At 38.4% G+C, this 19,132-nt stretch overlaps 2 protein-coding genes across 10 annotated transcripts; one reads left to right on the plus strand and one right to left on the minus strand.

The window, feature by feature from the left end:
- Positions 1 to 463: 463 nt before the first annotated feature.
- LOC127351327 (deleted in malignant brain tumors 1 protein-like) lies at positions 464 to 10,982 on the minus strand. 9 transcript variants are annotated; one of them, XM_051378786.1, is made up of 26 exons: positions 10,887 to 10,982; positions 10,704 to 10,760; positions 10,443 to 10,466; positions 10,100 to 10,244; positions 9,807 to 10,003; positions 9,522 to 9,614; positions 8,143 to 8,190; positions 7,928 to 8,026; positions 7,671 to 7,706; positions 7,483 to 7,581; positions 6,729 to 6,773; positions 6,522 to 6,620; positions 5,657 to 5,692; positions 5,469 to 5,567; positions 4,564 to 4,599; positions 4,376 to 4,474; positions 3,878 to 3,922; positions 3,661 to 3,759; positions 3,539 to 3,562; positions 3,311 to 3,455; positions 2,937 to 3,142; positions 1,906 to 2,081; positions 1,543 to 1,773; positions 1,296 to 1,456; positions 795 to 1,039; positions 464 to 659 (listed from the first exon to the last, which is right to left on the minus strand). In XM_051378786.1, the coding sequence occupies exons 1-26, from the start codon at positions 10,936 to 10,938 to the stop codon at positions 613 to 615; spliced, it is 2,643 nt and encodes an 880-aa protein (XP_051234746.1). In that variant the 5' UTR covers positions 10,939 to 10,982; the 3' UTR covers positions 464 to 612. The 9 variants fall into 9 exon arrangements, with proteins under 9 accessions (XP_051234746.1, XP_051234762.1, XP_051234779.1 ...); XM_051378802.1 differs by lacking the exons at positions 5,657 to 5,692; positions 6,522 to 6,620; XM_051378819.1 differs by lacking the exons at positions 5,469 to 5,567; positions 5,657 to 5,692.
- A 2,394-nt stretch (positions 10,983 to 13,376) lies between these two features.
- agt (angiotensinogen) lies at positions 13,377 to 18,188 on the plus strand. Its single transcript, XM_051427778.1, has 7 exons — positions 13,377 to 13,544; positions 14,963 to 15,417; positions 15,546 to 15,912; positions 16,295 to 16,416; positions 16,566 to 16,714; positions 17,223 to 17,379; positions 17,467 to 18,188. The coding sequence occupies exons 2-7, from the start codon at positions 15,001 to 15,003 to the stop codon at positions 17,641 to 17,643; spliced, it is 1,389 nt and encodes a 462-aa protein (XP_051283738.1). The 5' UTR covers positions 13,377 to 13,544; positions 14,963 to 15,000; the 3' UTR covers positions 17,644 to 18,188.
- The last annotated feature ends 944 nt before the right edge of the window (positions 18,189 to 19,132 follow it).

Consider the following 19,132-nt stretch of genomic DNA (forward strand, 5'->3'; position numbering starts at 1 on the left):
TGCAAGATTGATTCCTCGTCATCATTGCAAAACCCGCACAAGCTAGATTGCTCTAAGCCCCAAATAGTTTTTTGATCAATCCTTTTTTTAGTTGGTAAAAATGTTCTAGATAAAATATTATATGTATTTGTATTACATATATACATACATCTAAGGCTGAATTACAGATAATATTAAGTACATCTTTCCATGGAATTATTGTGTTGAGTCCCATTTTTTAAAAAGTATATGTTATATGTATATATTTTACAAGTTTGTCTTTGACTATGTAAAATGTATACTTTTTTTAAAATTCATTTTATTCCCTTTAATAAAGGTCTTCTGAAGGGATGGGTAAGGAGCTTAATATATATATAAAATGTGGAATTGCTATTTTCCCAAGAACAGAAATGAATAGCAGTGATGATTTTATTATGGTATGCACATTTAAGGTTAGTATGACAATGAAATACACAAACACAGATTGTCTTTTGGTGATGCTTTTATTCAGGTAATGCAATAAAGAGAAAAGAAAGGGTTACTGGTGATTAAAATTCAGTGTCACAATGGACAGAATGTTGAGTTCTATAATGATCGTTAAAGATGACTGAAGCAGCTCATTGCAGTATCAAGTTAAGCCTTGTCCTGCTCATGTGTCTCCTCTTCCTTTTTCTCAGGCTCTGGTGAAGAGAAATAGTGAAATGTCTTTTATTGTACTGTTTCCTTGAGGACATAAGTGACCTTACTGCTAACCTACTATAATGCTTCAGTTTATCCACTATTGGTATCAAAACCAGGTACAGATGGCTACAGACCTTTGAGTTGGATGGGACCCAGGACCAGAGTTTGACTGTCGTGTTCTGACCCCACGTCTCTGGCTGCACGTTTGCTGCAGCCTCTGCGGCAGCGGGAATTGTTGTCGGAGGCTGGGCATATCTGGACCTTGCACTGGATGTAAACAGACTCTGTGGCTCGCAGGAACTGGAAGCCTTTAAATGTGAAACGGGCATACGCACGTGTGCCAGTTACGTAGGCCTGGTAGGTGTTGTCTACAGGACATCTAAACGTGAAACAGACACAGTGTTACTGGACAGTACAACAGAAGACCACGGGTCTGTATTCACCAAGCATTTTTTGTTTTTTTTATGTTTACTTTAATCTACTCCAGGTACCAATACCTACTTAAGAACAGATTTTCAGTAAATCTACTTAGTACTATTCCCTAGATGTTTCAGCATTAATCACACGAGAAAACAGGAACGGAAAGCCAATGCTCATTAGATACTTAATCTACACAGCTTGTGCTCTCATCTTACCCGTTACGGACCAGGTAGTAAGATCTGCTCTGAAAATCATGGGGTGATGGTGAGGCCACACAGGTGTCCAGAAAAAGGACCAGGGTGCTGTCACCCCTCCTCAACTCCACTTGGACATACAAGTTCTGGTTGAGTGCCACCTCGTATGGAACTTGAGTCACCTGAGAGGGTAAAAGCAAAATGTCAGCATGGTGTGGAAGTATTTATATAAGAAATTTTCTGTTCATCACTTTCTACCCGAACAGACCTTATAGTAGAAGCTGCTGGATGTGTAGAAATCCATGCTGGTGTTGAACCTGCCTGTGCCTGTAATGCTGCTGTTGCCACGATGATGGACAAGGTACATGATCTGGGCCACTGAGTCCTGCTCCATTCGACAGCCCACGTTCAGCTTAAAGTGAGACTGGCGTGTGATCTCTCCATAGCTGGAGGCGTAGGCACGGAGAGTGTTGGTGTACACAACTCTGCCATTCTCAAACTGTTCAAGGTAGATGATATTGAAAACTAGTCACACTCAAGGTTCCACTGACATGTCCCATAATTTGTGGGAGCGTCATTAGGAAGTTCTGTATATTGTTCATGTTTTTCCAGAAAGTGATGGGTTGTTTACCTTTCGAATGTTGCCACAAGTGTTAATGGGGAAACTGAAGACCACCTGATATCTGGAAACCTGGGGTCTGCAGTGCGGGTCATTCAAGTACAGACTGTGGCCGTCATAGCCGAGTGAGTTCAGGTACGTCCTCTCAACCACAATGTTCATGTTGTCTGAGGAACAGTCCACTCGACCTGACAAAGGACCATGTGAACAGGACATTTTTAAATTCTGTACAGACATTCATGGTCCCCAGAGGAGGAAACCTACTGATTTTAGTGACCCTGACTTCTCCCGTAGCTACAAGGTTGACATTTGTGATTTTGAATGAAACAGTGACTGTTGGATGCAATTGATTGCAATGCAATTTAGTGCAGACATTCATCTCCCCATTAGGATGAATTGTATTAACTTTGGTGATGTTTCACTTTTCCATATAGTGCCATCATTAGCTCGGGTTTTTAATTTGTCCGCACCCCACCAGTATTCCCCACTGGGTCTCCCCTGCCCAGAGCCTGAATCCCTCCTCCTGTTATCTGATATGCTACCCCTACGTGTAGCTTCTTTAAACAATGTGTACCCTTTGAGCAGATGTTCGCGCTTAGGGCAAAGCACCATTAAGCCTAAACACAATCTCACAGAGTCACTAGTGTGATTATAGACTTTTGGTCTAGCTGAATTTTAGCCGGGATTGGTTGACCACCTGACAGAGAAGGATATGCAGATATGCTAATTTACAGTATTTTGGCTGATTTTATGCTGTACAGTTAGAAAGGGGATTAAAGGGACAGTGATTGTTTTGGACTTAAGCTGAGTTAAAGAATCAAAAGAGACAAGATTTAAATAGAGAATGTCCAAAATGGAAGCAGGAGAGGCTAAAATATCCTGACTTTTAGTCCCTAGCATGCAAGTAAAGCTCCAAAATGCTGGATCCTACATTACCCACAATGCAAGCAATACCATGTTTGTATTAGGCCCTCTCATCACAAGCCACAGTAGAACAAACATTTTCAAAACCATAACCACTATTCAATATATCATAATTGTACCTGAGCTTGGTGGCAGAGAGCTTATGAACTCAGCATTGAACCCTCTGCCAACCACAGAACCATCAGTCCGGAAGAGCACAGTCATGTAGTTGGATGAGGAGTAGAAAGTACTCAGACTTGAGTTGCATACTTTCCCCAGGTATCGTGAGCTAACAGATGGCCCATCATAGACTGCAATGTAGTCACAATTGCAGCAGTTCTCCAATCTGTTTTTTAAAAAGATGATAAAAAAAACCTATAAATTACTGACTTATTAAAGCAAAATTTCAAAACTGTTCTAGTTTCCGCCATGGCTATCAGTTTAGATTTATTCACATAGTAATGCTGCTCATTTAAACTCATCATCACCAAAAAGCGGACTATTCTTCACTCACTGCATGTACGTGAATGCCAGGAAGATTCTTTGGTCATACGCAGCTCGTAGCTGCCAGGTACAGTAGGCACTGTCATGGTAGTAGTTGGGGTAGTTCGGGCTGGAGAAGGTGCCAGAGCCAAACAGAGAGCCTCCACAGGGGATTGCTGAAGGTGGACAAGAAAACACAAGTGTCAATGCAGTGAACTGTATTTGCAGTAAGGCTCATTTTGCACACGGAGGATCTTACCTGTAGGTGTGACTCTGCAGTAGGCTGTTGGAAAAAACAAACCCATGGGTTTAAGTCCTACTTTTTAGTGGAAACTGCAATCAAAGGTGACAAAAAGGAGCTTTGAATGACACAATACTTACAGTAGTAGTCGTTACAACAGTTTCCATAGGATTGGCAAGAGCTTGAGCAGGAGCAGCTTCCCAGGTAACTGCCGCAGTTGTATCGACACGAGGGCTGAGCTGAGTGACGCAGGAGGATATAAAAAATGTCTGTTACCTTTCCTGCTATCAGAATAAATGATCACTAACTCTACTAATTAATTCCAATATACTCTAGGTTGTTGAGAGGTTTTTATACCTGAGGTTGGTGTCATAGGTTCGGCAGTGCTTGATTGGCAGTAAGCTACACGACAAAGAGAAGAGAGGAGAATAAAATTACCTCTTCTTACTGTGTTAAACAAATACTATGATACACCTGTTGTTTATTCTACAATGGTGAACAAAAAATATTATCCTGCCACCTCCATATTGTTATTCAGTCTGCCAGCAGTTGTTTTGAGCACACCAGTGAGGAGGACAATGCCATAGTCTGACTAAAAAGTATTCTTTTCTGGCTGTGATATGAAGCCTCTTAAATCAGGAAATTTTTCCTGCTCTTAAGGTGTTCGCTCCAACATCCTGTTTCTACAGGAAATACATCATATTAAGAGGAAAAGATGCCAGCTTATATCACTGTACAGTCAATTTCTCTATATCTGTAATATTGGAGTAGAGCATTTCAGTGTGACGTAATATGATTTTGTTAAAATTGTGGCCATACTGTGTGGCGGTTTCTCTTCTGAGTCTTGATACTTACAGGAGTAGTCATAACAACAGTTTCCATAGTATCGACAAGAGCTTGTGCAGGAGCAGCTTCCCAGGTAACTGCCGCAGTTGTATCGACATGAGGGCCGGGCTGAGAGATAGGCAAGAGTATTAAAACATTTCAGTAACTGATGATGTGTTTTATTCTATCACATATAGATTGTTGAGAGGTTTTCATACCTGTGGCGGGTCTGACAGTGGTTGACTGGCAGTACGCTACATGTCAGAGAGAATAAAGTGATTACTATCTTTTACCTTTCTCTTCTTACAAGACATATTCAGACACACCTGCTATTCTTTCTGAAACTGTGAACAAAGAATATTATCCCACCATGTCCATATAGTAGTAGAGTAGTGGATAGTATGGTCAGCATCAGCAACTACAGGTTTTTGGCCTTTGTGGTACTTTCTCAACACAGACAGGCTAAATGAGGACACGTTTCCTGCTCCTAAGACGTTTAGCACCAATATGACAATCTCTGTTTCATTGTTGTTGAGTTGAAGGAAATTGTTGGACTTTTTTAGGGTAGTTGTGGCTATATTGGCAGGGAGGTTAACGTGCCATTATGCTCCATCAGAACTGCTTGTTGGAAAGTCAAATAGCTTCAGAAACGACCTTTCTGATGTCAGGATTTGCCAGGGCTGTGTTCAACCATTTCTATAATTTTTCATAACTCGCTCTCTTTGGACAGAGTTTGTAATAAAAGAATATACAGAAGTGACCTTCCGGGACAGAATAAAACTCAGAAACCAAAGTTACATTTAAGACCCTATGACATGGACACTGTAAATGTTACTAAAAGTCACTGCATTTTTTTTTAAGAAAGTCAGCAAGTCTGTCCTTCATATCAAATCATACAGTTCTTCTCTTCCTTGACTAATATTCCTTTGGTTTAGAGTTTATAATGATCTCCTACAGTGTGTCCGGCCCCAACATCCTGTTTCAACAGGAAATACATCATATTAAGAGGAAAAGATGCAATTTCATATCACTGCACAGTCCATTTCTATTGAAATATAGCAGAAGATTTGGTTAAAATTGTGACCATAGTGTGGTGGTTTCTCTGCTGAACTTTGATACTTACAGGAGTAGTCATAACAACAGTTTCCATAATATCGACAAGAGCTTGTGCAGGAGCAGATTCCCAGGTGACTGCCGCAGTTGTATCGACATGAGGGCTGGGCTGAGAGATAGACAAGAGTATTAAAACATTTCAGTAACTGATGATGTGTTTTATTCTATCACATATAGATTGTTGAGAGGTTTTCATACCTGTGGCGGGTCTGACAGTGGTTGACGGGCAGTACGCTACATGTCAGAGAGAAGAGAATAAAGTGATTACTATCTTTTATCATCCCTTCCGACAAGACATATTCAGACACACCTACTATTTATTCTGAAACTACGAACAAAACATTTTATCCCACCATGTCCATAATGCTATTCAGTCGGCCAGCAGTTGTTTTAAGTAGTGGAGGGTATAGTCAGCATCAGCAACTACAGGTTTTTGGCCTTTGTGGTACTTTCTCAACACAGACAGGCTAAATGAGGACACGTTTCCTGCTCCTAAGACGTTTAGCACCAATATGACAATCTCTGTTTCATTGTTGTTGAGTTGAAGGAAATTGTTGGACTTTTTTAGGGTAGTTGTGGCTATATTGGCAGGGAGGTTAACGTGCCATTATGCTCCATCAGAACTGCTTGTTGGAAAGTCAAATAGCTTCAGAAACGACCTTTCTGATGTCAGGATTTGCCAGGGCTGTGTCCAACCATTTCTATAACTTTTCATAACTCGCTCTCTTTGGACAGAGTTCGTAATAAAAGAATATACAGAAGTGACCTTCCGGGACAGAATAAAACTCAGAAACCAAAGTTACATTTAAGACCCTATGACATCATATCAAATCATACAGTTCTTCTCTTCCTTGACTAATATTCCTTTCCTTTAGAGTTTATAATGATCTCCTACAGTGTGTCCGGCTCCAACATCCTGTTTCAACAGGAAATACATCATATTAAGAGGAAAAGATGCAAGTTCATATCACTGCACAGTCCATTTCTATTGAAATATAGCAGATGATTTGGTTAAAATTGTGACCATAGGGTGTTGCGGTTTCTCTGCTGAACTGATACTTACAGTAGTAGTCATAACAACAGTTTCCATAGTATCGACAAGAGCTTGTGCAGGAGCAGCTTCCCAGGTGACCGCCGCAGTTGTATCGACATGAGGGCTGGGCTGAGTGACACCGGAGAATACAAAACATTTTAGAAATCTGCTATCTGAATAAATGATCACTAACTCTACTAAATGTTGGTTTATTCCAAAATACTCAGGTTTTCATACCTGAGGTTGGTATCATAGGTGCGGCAGTGCTTGACTGGCAGTAAGCTACATGACAAAGAGAAGAGAGGAGAATAAAATGAGCTCTTCTTACTGTGTTAAACAAATACTATGATACACCTGTTGTTTTTGTAAAAATATTATTCCGCCACCTTCATATTGTTATCCACTGGTTTCCAACCTGGGAGTCCCGACCCCCACCAGGGGCCACCAAGGCTTCACTGGGGATTGCAAGGCCTTCTTGATTTAAAGGGTTGTAAGACAACTTTAAATATATATATATGGCCTGTATTTCAGTATTTAATTAATTTCTGTGAAGAAAACTAAACAAAATTGTTTTTCTAAAGTTTAGATGATTATTCAGGATATAAACTTAATAATATAATAATAATAACTTAATAATAATCTCCCAGGATAAGGGCCTTGTCCTGAAAAAGTCACAGTTAAAACAACCAAAGAGCTAATAGAACAATGGCTAAGAATCAGGCTGACTCCTGACTGCTGAGCCTTTTAAGTATGCATGATTGTCTGAATCTTTAACAGAGAATTGTGCATTCAAAGTTCCTAAAAAATATCAGGAAAACTCATCTCTGATGCATAATTCACAGGAAATGATGTGCTCAAAATGTATCCACATCTCTTATTATACACAAACTTCCTACAGTTATTGCGTTCGCTATTAATGTGAAGCAAACTGCTTTTTGGTCAAAATTGTGACCATACTGGGGTGGTTTCTCTGCTGAACTTTGATACTTACAGGAGTAGTCATAACAACAGCTTCCATAGTATTGACAAGAACTTGAGCAGGAGCAGCTTCCCATGTAACTGCCGCAGTTGTATCGACATGAGGGCCGGGCTGAGAGATAGGCAAGAGTATTAAAACATTTCAATAATTGATGATATGTGTTATTCTTTCCCAAATAGGTTGTTGAGAGGTTTTCATACCTGTGATGGGTTCAACAGTGGTTGACTGGCAGTACGCTACAGAGAAAAGAGAATAAAGTGATTGCAATCTCCTACACCTCCTTACTGTGTAAAACAAACATTATGATGCATCTGCTGTTTATTCTGTAACTGTGAACAAGAGAATATTATCACACCATGACCGTATAAGCACTGAGGAATTTGACAGACTGACTCCCTCAGCAAGAGAGGGATGCAGAACCTGTTAATGCTGTTGATTTGTTAGACTTGGCACTTACAGCTGTAGTCATAGCAACAGTTGCCATAGTATTGACAAGAGCTTGTGCAGGAGCAGCTTCCCATGTAACTGCCGCAGTTGTAACGACATGAGGGCTGAGCTGAGAGACGCAGGAAGATAGAGTTTTATCCAATTATTTACAGTTCTTTGTCTGGATAAATGAATTTGATGGAGCTATTGCCTTTAAAATATTTAGTCGTGCAGGTATTTGAATACCTGAGGTTACTGTTGGTCCTGGTGTCATTGTCGGGTTTAGGCATTCATCTGAAAGAAAGACAAGAATAACCTGAATTTTACAACTTCCCTTAACCTTATCTTGTAAACACGAGGGTTTAATAATCGTGAGGCTGATAAACCTGTGGTGAAAGAAGTATTCAGATATTTTATTGAAGTAAAAGTACCAATACAATAATGTAAAAATACTCGGTTATAAAAATCCAGCAAAGTTCTGCATTTATAATCCTACTTAAAGCAGCTACAAGGAATATTAACTTTGTGTTGATTATGACGGCCCCTGTGGACAAAAGCAGTGGTATTTCAACTGCCTCTTTGTCAGATTTCAAGGGGAAAGAATAAAGAATAAGCATGTAGGAGAAACTAAAGTGACTGCAAAACCAGCAAAAAAAAACATGAAAAGGCCCTATCTACAGCCAGTGTTTGGTTTGTCTGTTCTGGACTGGATTGTAGAAACATAGTGTGCAACATGGCGGACTCCATAGACGAGAACCCACTTTCTCTGTAGTTAAAACAGCTCATTCTACCATAACGAAAGCAACAATTCATATTTTCAGGTGATTATACACTAATGAAAACATACCTAATATATTATATTCCACTTCTACCAATAGATCCTCCTAAATGTTACACACTGGACATTTAAGTTGTAATTAATAATAATAATAATAATAATAATACTGTTGCTGGACTATATATACCACTAAAATATTACTGTTACCTTGTTGTCATGGTTAATGCTAACAAATAACCTATTGGTTACTCTACTTGGACAGGAACTAACAGTCAAGAACCTGAATTGGGAATTCTGATTATTTTGACAAAACATGAATGCAAAGTGACTACAAAGAAATAACCATTCTTCTTGTTGATTGTCTTGTTTGTTTATGTTGTTCACAAAGAGGTATCAGTATTATTACTTTCTTAATTTACAGTTATGTAATTTAGTCTGGTGCTTCCCAACCTACGTTCTGGGCCCCCTCCAGAGGGTCACAATAGAAATCTCTGGGGTTGTGAGATAAAATAGACAATTCTGCTGTAAACACATTCATATTTTAAGTTATTCTTTGTAAAAACAGTTATTTGAATCAACAACAACTCAACATCTAGATGGGAGGCACTAACCAGATAGCTGTTTTTGTGAGCCAAAAAAGTTGGGAACTACTCATTTAATCTTCAGTAATGCATTGTATTTTAAAGGCGTATGTTGTTTTATTTGACATATTAAAGTAACTATAGCTGTCAAATAAAAAGTGCAATATTTCTCATGGAAATATTATGGAGTGTATACCTATAAAAATATATAAAATGGAAGACAGTACTTGAATAAATGTTCTTTGTTACTTTCCACCACTGCTTACCTCTGTAGTCTGGACAACAGTTCCCTCTGTACTGACAGGATGAAGAGCAAGAGCAGCTTCCAACCTGGAGGCCACAGTTGTATCTGCAGGAACCTCCAGTTGCAGAAAGTTCGGACAAAATAATTTCCATCACTCATACATCACATAGTCTAGGTTAATCTCTACATGGTTGTAAAGAGACTTTTTTGTATTTTAAGGCTGTAGAAATCCAGATGTCATTAAAATGGCGATACTGCATATTGTGTAAAATACAGAAACATCTTCATCATAATCATTGTGACTTACCCACAACTTGGTAGTCAGCACGAAATCCTGAAAAAGAAGAAGAACCATCACTCCTGAAGCGCACAGTCAAATAAGAACCGGTGGAGTAGAAGGTGGCATTGTTATTGCCACATATCTTTCCCAGAAGTCTGCTACCGGTACTGGAACCATCATAGATGTAAATGGCATCATAAACACAGCTATGGGAATTCTCAATGCTGTGAAAGAAGAACAGAGGTTTTAATTTAAAGTTAGAGATAAACACTACAGCAACATCACATGCGTGATCACAGAGGTCTAGTGCATATGCTTACTCTACAAAAGAGAAATCCAGCTGCACAATTCTGCTTCCTGGTCTAATGTACCAATAACAGTCTGCATTTGGTGGGTAGTTGTTTGGATAGCGGGGGCTGTAAAAAGTGCCATAGCTGCTATGCAGGTAGCCACCACAGCTCGCACCTGAAGGTACACAGGATCATGAAAATCAAAAAGAAAATAGTCATAAAGAATAGAAGAATGACAAATGAAAGAAATGCAATCATACAAGTTATATAATAAAATATTAAATAAATAATAAAATGTGTGTGTGACACAGAATTCGAATAAAGTAGCCATGATCGGTCATTATGCTTCTTATTTTGGTGGCGCTTATTTTACCTGGGACAGGAGACACCGGTACCTCTAGAAACAAACAGAAAGACACAGAGATGTAACACAGGTCAAGTATTAACACATTCTGTAACTCAGACCAAAGGCATGTGATAATCAGAGTTTTAATACACATAGTAAATTGTTCCTATTTAGCTGTAACTGTTGGCTAAAACCTTCTGAAAGCAACAACTCATCAATCAAGCCATTCAGATAGAGACAGAGTAACAACATGTTTGACGTATGATATATTAGTTGCAGTTTTCGTACCAGTAGGTCCTGTGGTTACTGGATTCATTTCCTCAGTTGTGTAGAAGCGACCAGCACCTTATGGAGTATAACAAAAACAAATAAATGACATGAATCTTTCCAACCAATTCTGAAATTGAATGTTGCCCATTACTACCTTAAAAATACAAATGCAGGACTGGTTTTAGTAATAGTGGACAATACCTTGAACTCCATAAGAGGTGATCACGCTGCAAAGAAACAAGAGAGTCCACATGGTGGATTCGTTCACCTTCCAACCTGCTTCAGATGCTCAGCATGGGAGCTTATATAGCAGCAGCCAAATTAACAGTTGTGATGTAGCACCCATAAAGTTTCTGATGCTGCTGATAGTGATAGTGATAGATTACTCAGTAATCAATGTGCATGAGAAACACACAGTTGTTCAACTATTATAAAGTGTACGCAAAGATTGTTCACCTCTAGCTTCAGGATGTGTTTTAAGGTCTTTACTTAAGACATCTGAACAGAACATCAAGTGTGTTTTTGGGAACAGATAATAAAATATCCACTATAATGATGATGATGTGTAACCTCTTCTACTGTATAACTGTGACAAACTATTGTCATTACACAGATCCTGCTGCAACAATTGCATCCTTTTACAGTAGATTAGTATGAACATCAAACATTTGTACAGAGGTCTGTTGCCAAGTGGATTTTCACATACAAGGAATTTCCCATGGTAATTCGGTGCATAAAAACATAGTGAGAAAATAAAAGTCAAGAATCATAAATAAAAAATAGAAATTTGAATAAAAATATATTAAATATATGTTTTAAATGAAAAATGAAAATAGCTGTACAGTTTTTAAAAGAAAGAAGATGTAATGTGGAAAAAAACGTATTAATGCTGAGGCAGTTCCAAGTATGTTTAAGCCTGAAAAATCTCATATAAAACCCCAGCATACAATAGCTTATAATTGTACTGTAAATATGCACACATGCCACTGAGATTAGATTAATTGATCTATTATGAAAAAAACTTCAGCTGATGATTCACATATTGTAAAAAGAAATTGTTTTGTCAGGTCTCCACATTTATTGGCAAATTACGTTGTATTTTTCAGTTTATTAGAGACATTCATGTCCCCCAAATTGTAACTTAGTGATCTCCCAATTTTTCCTCTAACACCATCATCAGTTCAAAAAAAGTTGTTAATTACTTAGTATATACTTAGTAAGTATTTAGTGCTTATATTTATTTTATTTTAACATTGTACATGTATTGTAGTTTACTTTTAGGTTGACTTAGAACATCTGCCCGGGGACAACAGATGGAAAATAGACTTCTGGCTAACTCATTTACAGGAATGTTTAATTAATGTACACTGTCCCTGTTAAAATAAACCAATAAATAAATAAATAAATAAAAAAAATAAATAATTGTTAGCATGCTAACTTGCTAAACTAAGATTGTAAACATGGTAAACATTAGACCTGCTAGGCTGTCTTTAGTCTCCTATTTACTGAAAGTCAAGATCTTTTAAGTCTTTGCCTTGGCATATATTGGCAAATTAAAAACTGTAGTAAATTGTAAATGTATGATAGGTTGGATTGTTACATATTAATCCAGCCCAGTTAGGGGTTGAAGGGTATACAGCTGCTCTTTAAAATGTATACAAAAAGCATCCATTAAAAAACTAAAACCAAAATCACAATAAGTTGATAAGAGACCAGAAAGACTGCCAGTGGTACATAAAATGATTTTTGTTTTTTGCTTTATAGACTCTTAACTTCCTGTGATTAACAATGTTTAAAAAACATAAAACCCTGACTGTAAAACCCCTAACGTAATACAATGTTTCTCTTTCTGGTGAGAAAATCTAGTGCTCCCTGCCCTGTTGAATCAGGTGTGTGTAAAGGATTTTCCTCAATATGTACACGGATGTCACTGTTTGATTTTAAATACAAACTACATTGCTTAATAAACTGGTTTGCCTGCCTATAAAGAACATTTGAAAGGTGTTTGCTCTTTTATTAGGACATACTGGGTTTGTTATCCTTCTAAGTCCAGTTGTAAGTCCTTTAGTTAGATAGTGACGTAAAAGATAGGTGGAGATAAGATAAGAGACACAGTGTAAGTTTATTCTATACACTTGAATTCATCAAATATGTTATTAGTTCTTGCTTTTGAAGCGACTAATTAAGTTGATGAATAATTATTAATATGGATCATATCTGACAGAGAAAGTAAACAAGTTAATATATATATGACAACAGGATAACATGAGTACCACAGGAACAATAATAGTAAAATAATATGAGATAAGAGATTTTTTACTTCCCTTTCTCTTGTCTTTCTTCTTATTTTTAGAATCAAATAGATTGAAGTGATTGAGGTTTGAGACTTGTTTACTTGACACTTGTTTGACCCGTTGGTTGAGCAAAATTTCAAAGAACCTGCGTAATTAATCAAGAGCACTATTCCCTTTTCACAAATAAACATCTCCACAATATGGTGACATTTTAGTGAGTCACTCTCAAACACAAACAAGCCTGGCTGTCCCTCTGCTTCCCACTTTTCCCCTGTGGAAGTTTTGCTCTCCTTTCACCCCCTCTGGGATGCGCTTGCATTATCCTCCTAAAGTCAACATGTAGAGGAACATTGGGTGGTCTCTTTCAGACCTATTTATCTATAGCACTAGCACATCAGTACAAAGCGGGCTGTGAGTCATGGTAGCAGAGCCCCTGACTCAATGCTGCTTTGGTTAATCAGTAACCAGAGTGAGAGCACTGCGGCTGACTGGCTGGGTTAAAGTAAGGGAGCAGAGAAGTCAGGACCTCACTTAGAACCTCACTCAGCAGCAGAAGACACACACGGTAAGAGCAAACTTTGACTTGATCTCAGTAATTGCCTTTTGATTGTGCAGTACAGTGAATAAACAAAATTGTCAGAGATGAGGGGAAATGTGTGAGTTTAGCATCCTATAATGGTTGGGTCTGATCCAGTATATTCTTCAAAAGCAAATTATCTTCTGAATGTCTAAAAATTGTGTACAAAGAAGCACCACTGTCAAACTCTCTTTGACCTACTTTTTAGTTTCATTTGAGGATTATCTACTTAAAAAAAATAATCAGCGCAACAGATTTATTCAAAGTTGCTACAAGAAGTAAGAGGAAGGTTATGATGAAGCAGATTATGTAAAAAAATTTGTGAAAATTCTGGATCTTGAGAGAAAACGTCAGTGATCATAAATCAGTCATGTTTTTTTACCCCTGTCATTGAGTCATCTGGTACACGGGTGGGTTGGTTGTGTATAAGAACATTTGCGTGCACTGGTTTTATTGATAAGAGACCAAGGCCATGTCCTGTGGTACATGTCCAAATAGAGGAAAATCTAGTGTTTGCTTACCTCTTCCAAGAGTCCATCAGTCCACATGTCTGCACGTTCAACTCAAAGGATAAAGTCCTATTTTTGCATAAGAGCACTCGGCCAAGTTATTCTCCTTCACAGACATCTAGGTTCATGCATAAAAAGTTTTCATAAAAGAGAGGAAGTTGTCAGTTCAACTATAAACTTTTGGAACATTTGGAGCTCCAACAACAAAATTACAATGGCCAGTTGAGAAAATGTGAACTATCTCCATGAACTCAATAATCAAGCAAAATATTTGTTTTTATTATGTGCATGTAAAAGTTTGTTTCACAACTTACATTTATTCATTCATTCTAGGTATGCGTTTATTACAGTTATTACAAAATAAATACAGCCAAATGTGTCCAAGGTATCATATTTTCCAATCACAGTGTCCAGAGTGAACAGTTTTGTCTTAATGTATGGTGACAATTTGAGCATGTAAATTTGTTTGATGACTGCTTGCGCTCAGTCTGAAGGCTGCTTTAACAATATCCAAATGAAACATCCATCTTATTTTAGTCGGTGAACACAGACAAATTCACACACAGACACACATAGATGAGTCTTCATTATCTATGCGACCTCTGCTGCAGAGGGTAATGCCTGCTCTCATTCACTGATCAGCAGGAGAGAGGACACACAAAGAGCAATCAATCCATCACTGACATGCTGCTCTATGTCCAATGTTCCTGCCAGCCAATCCTGTCAGAGACGGAAAACCAGATCCAGCCAGATTTCTGACGAAAGCCACACTAATAGTGATGTACCATTCACAGGCCACCCAATACTGAGTGCTCACTAAGACTCAAGAGGCAGTTGATAGGTTGGTATACTGAATGTAATTCATCGTAAACTAAAAATATCTGTCTCCTTCCACAGAAGACATCGTTTTAAGGTGACTACCAGCAAAAGGTAAAATGCAGATTCCGCAGTCACCTCTTCTAGCCCTCCTACTCTGCTGCTACCTCTCAGGAAGCCAAGCGAACCGCGTCTATGTTCATCCCTTCCACCTCTTTGCCGCCGAGAATGTTAGCTATGAGACCCTGGAGGGCCAGACGTCCAAGTCTCTGAACGCACTTCCTGTGGCCCCTCTTGATATTAAAGTCTTGACACCAGACAGCAGGGACACGTCGGAACTGGATGCACAGAGGCAGAACATCACAGAGAGGACAGCGGTTCTGGCAGGGCTGTTGAACTCTCTGGGCCTGAGGATGTACCAGGATCTCAGCAGCAAGCAACACAGGGGCAACATCCTCTTCTCTCCGTACAACACCTTCGGATCCCTCGTAACCTTCTACCTGGGAGCCTCCAAGAAGACAGCGTGCTCGTTCCAGGTCTTTGCTTTTGATTTGTTCTCACTTTGGGGATAGTTCAAAGAAATGATTGATATGGGCCTAACCATCCATCTGATTAGCAGGTCTTGTTCATTGAAATTTAACCCAATTCACCCCTTTATTTCCAGTCTCTACTGGGCCTGAGCAGTGCCAATGACGGAGAGGACTGTGTCTATTTCGTGGACGGACACAAGGTTCTCAAGACCCTGCAGAGCATTAACTCTCTGGTGGACGATGGACCAAAAGATGAAATCACTACCCAGGTGTGGACCTTCACTCGCCAGGATGCTCAACTAGCCCAGGACTTTATTCAAGGCACACAGGAGCTCTCAGACACGTCGTTCATCCGTGGCGTGGACTTCTCCAATCCTCAGGAGGCTGAGCAGCTGGTAAACAGCTTTGTGGACAAGACCTCAGAAGGGAAGGTGAAGAGCATCTTCAGAGATCTGAATTCCAGCAGCAACCTTCTGTTTCTTAGTCTCTTCAACTTCCAAGGTCTGTCTCTTCCGCTCATTTGTTTAGATCTCTGTTAAGTTTATTTTACAAAATACGCAGCTTGAGATTTATAATTTAAAGTCAGAACTAACTTTGTATTTTAAAGTGCAACGCAAACAGATACCACATTTAGGACTTCACTCCTCATCACAATACCAAGATGATAGTTTTTAATGTTTGTGGGACATATAAAATATGGGTGCATTCATGATGAACAGATGATCAAAGTCAGATTTGCAATAAAGTTTCAGTACATTTACCTTACAGTATACATGTGCCAGTCAATCGCCCTTAGAAACTGAAATTCTGCAGATAACAATGTGAATAGTATGCTGTCAACTACCACAGTACCTGATTATGTTCTTTGCTTGTGCCTGTTCAGGCAAGTGGAGGACAGCCTTCCAAGCAGAGAGGACGCTGCAGGAGTTTCATGTGGATGAAAGAACCACAGCGATGGTTCCACGGATGACCCTCACGGGTCAGTACCACTACCTGGATGATAAGGTAAATCTTTGGGGGTTTTTTGTTGTCCCATTTGTGTATTTCTGTTCACCACATATTTGCATCATTATTGAATGTACTTGGATGAGTGAGCTTGCTCAAATCCTAATAACTGGACTCCACTGTAATATTTTTATTTTGTTACCATGAAGGTACGGCGGTGCATAGTTGTGAAGCTGTCTTTGAGCAAACGGTCCTACATGTTGCTAGTCTTGCCTCAAGAAGGAGTCAACATCCAAGACATAGAGTCTAAGCTGAACCCTGATGTCATATCTGACTGGCTGCAGAACCTCCAGGAAGTGTGAGAATTGCTTTTTTAAACCCTAAATCCAGACCTAGTATCACCTAGTATCACCTATGATGCTTGATGTCCTTTACAATACTACAAGCTGACGGACTAGAAATCTGAGGCATATTTTATTGTCGTGTGTGCATCCATTTTTAGTTCCATCAACATCATGTGACTTTATTGCTCAACATTTTCAGTGGACAATAATGTGTATTTCTGTTTGAATATCACATTTTGTGTTGCATAGGTCATTCTAAGCTTTCAGGCCTATTTTGTGCAATTACAATTTATTGCATGATAGTTTTGTAATTGTTACTATGCAAGGTTGGATTATTATTCATAAATTAGAAATAACTTAGCTAGTACCATCAGTCAATCAATAATGTGTCATCATATCAGTGTAGAGCAAATCGGGCTATAGATTTTGAGGGGAGAAAGAGTCAGGTATAGTCCCATTTCAGTTCAAATACTTTCCATCTTAAAATTCAATATCTGTCTCCCCTTCTGTCCATCCTTCCAGTCTGTTGGAGCTGTCCCTCCCAAAGTTCTCCATGTCTTCCGAGATGGATCTGAACACCCTGCTGACCAACATGGGTCCAGTAGTTGAGAGCAAACTGTTGGGCTCCCAGGCTGAGTTCAGCCAACTCAGCAACACCCAACCCTTCACTATAGATAAGGTGAAGTGGATGAGTGGTCATCTTGTCATATTCTTAAAAAAAAAAACCCTGTTTATGTGTGCATCATTAACAGATGTCTCCTCTCAGGTGGTCAGCAAGGTGAGGTTTGACATGTCAGAAGAAGAAGAAGAAGCAGAGCAGCAGGACAACACCCAGGAAGCTGGCATCCCTCTGAAACTGTCCATCAACCGGCCGTTCTTATTCTCTGTCATAGAGGGATATTCTAACACGATCCTCATGCTAGGAAAGATCAGTACACTTTAAAGTTACATAGTGCTTAAAACCACCAAAAACCTCTGATGTGAAAAATGTCCAACATCCCAGTCCCATTTATTTACAATGTACCTCATTGCCTACAGCTTTAGTTTCCGCAGGTGCTGAAATCAATCACGCAACAGACATCTCATTTAGATCATAACCTTGTTTTTCAGCTGAAATAATGGGCATATGCAGTACATAAGAAATGAAGCACAACCTCACTCAAGAAGGATCTATCAATATTCAACAGTGTTATCTTTCACCACCTTGCTGATTTATGAAAACAGTACTTATGAAAACCTGTTACTTTAAGCTGAGTTGTTTTCAAGCTGCCTGTTAAAACTTCTAATTGTTTTTTTCTGTAAAATTTATTATAGCAGAGTTCTGTACAGTATTTTTCAGTAGAGTAGGTACAGTAACCACAATTCTCTATGATGAATGACTAATGACGTTGTATATTGTAACTAAGAGTTTATTTTTGTTTTGTCACAATTTGTGATTGCTGTAATAAACCATTTTTCCCAGTATAATTAAAATATCATTGTTTTTCATTAGGATTTCAGACAAAGTTATTACCATTTTAATGCTTCAGATGAGTCTTGTATCAATATAAACAGGTCCGGAGAGAAATGCTAACAAAATTGGACAGCAGAAAAATGCAAGAGATTATTATTCAAATTCTTGAATTTCTCCCGCTGGGGATCAATAAAGGACACATCTTATCAACTTTCTGGTTAGGGATTATGCTACATTTATTGCTGACAGTGTGGAAATTGATTTAGACAATTTATTTTTTATCATAAACTGTTGTTCAACACATTACCTTTACATCATGTAATTCTTTTTCCAAAATGTTGCCCCTTATTCTTGTTCACAAAAACTGAAATGAATATATAATAGTAAGCAGTAACATTAAATACTACAGAAATAATGCAGTGTCCTCCCACTATCAATACAACTTTTCAACTAAACAGATTACTTACTTAAAGATTACTCAAATTAAAAAAACTCCATGTCTAATAACCATTCATACCGAGTGTTGAGTAGACATTAACAGCACTGTTTACTGTATTTCTTTTTTATGTAGCCATCTGCGAATTGGTGAAAATGTGGTCACTGTGGTAGTAGTATATATACTTTATTTTACACCTTACTCATTAATATTAGAAAATATGTGAATAAATGTGTGAATTGCTCTTGAGGCAAAATGTAAAACTAGTTATTCATAACCAAATTTTAGTTGTTTTTTGATTTAGATATTATAAATCCTGCTTTTATATTAATGCACGGGTAAAAATAATCTAATGTTATTATAAATGGTAGTATAACAGTCATAGGGGACATTTTCCTGCCCTGGGTACTTTTAATACTTGAGGTGCATTTTCCTGATTATACATACAGTACTTTAACTTGTAAAAGAGTATTTTTACAGTGTGGTATTATACTTTTACTGTAGTAAAGGATCTGAACACTGCAATGCTAATGACCTTTACAT

The sequence above is a fragment of the Dicentrarchus labrax genome, unplaced genomic scaffold (genome assembly GCF_905237075.1).
Source record: "Dicentrarchus labrax unplaced genomic scaffold, dlabrax2021, whole genome shotgun sequence".
Lineage (NCBI taxonomy): Eukaryota > Metazoa > Chordata > Actinopteri > Moronidae > Dicentrarchus > Dicentrarchus labrax.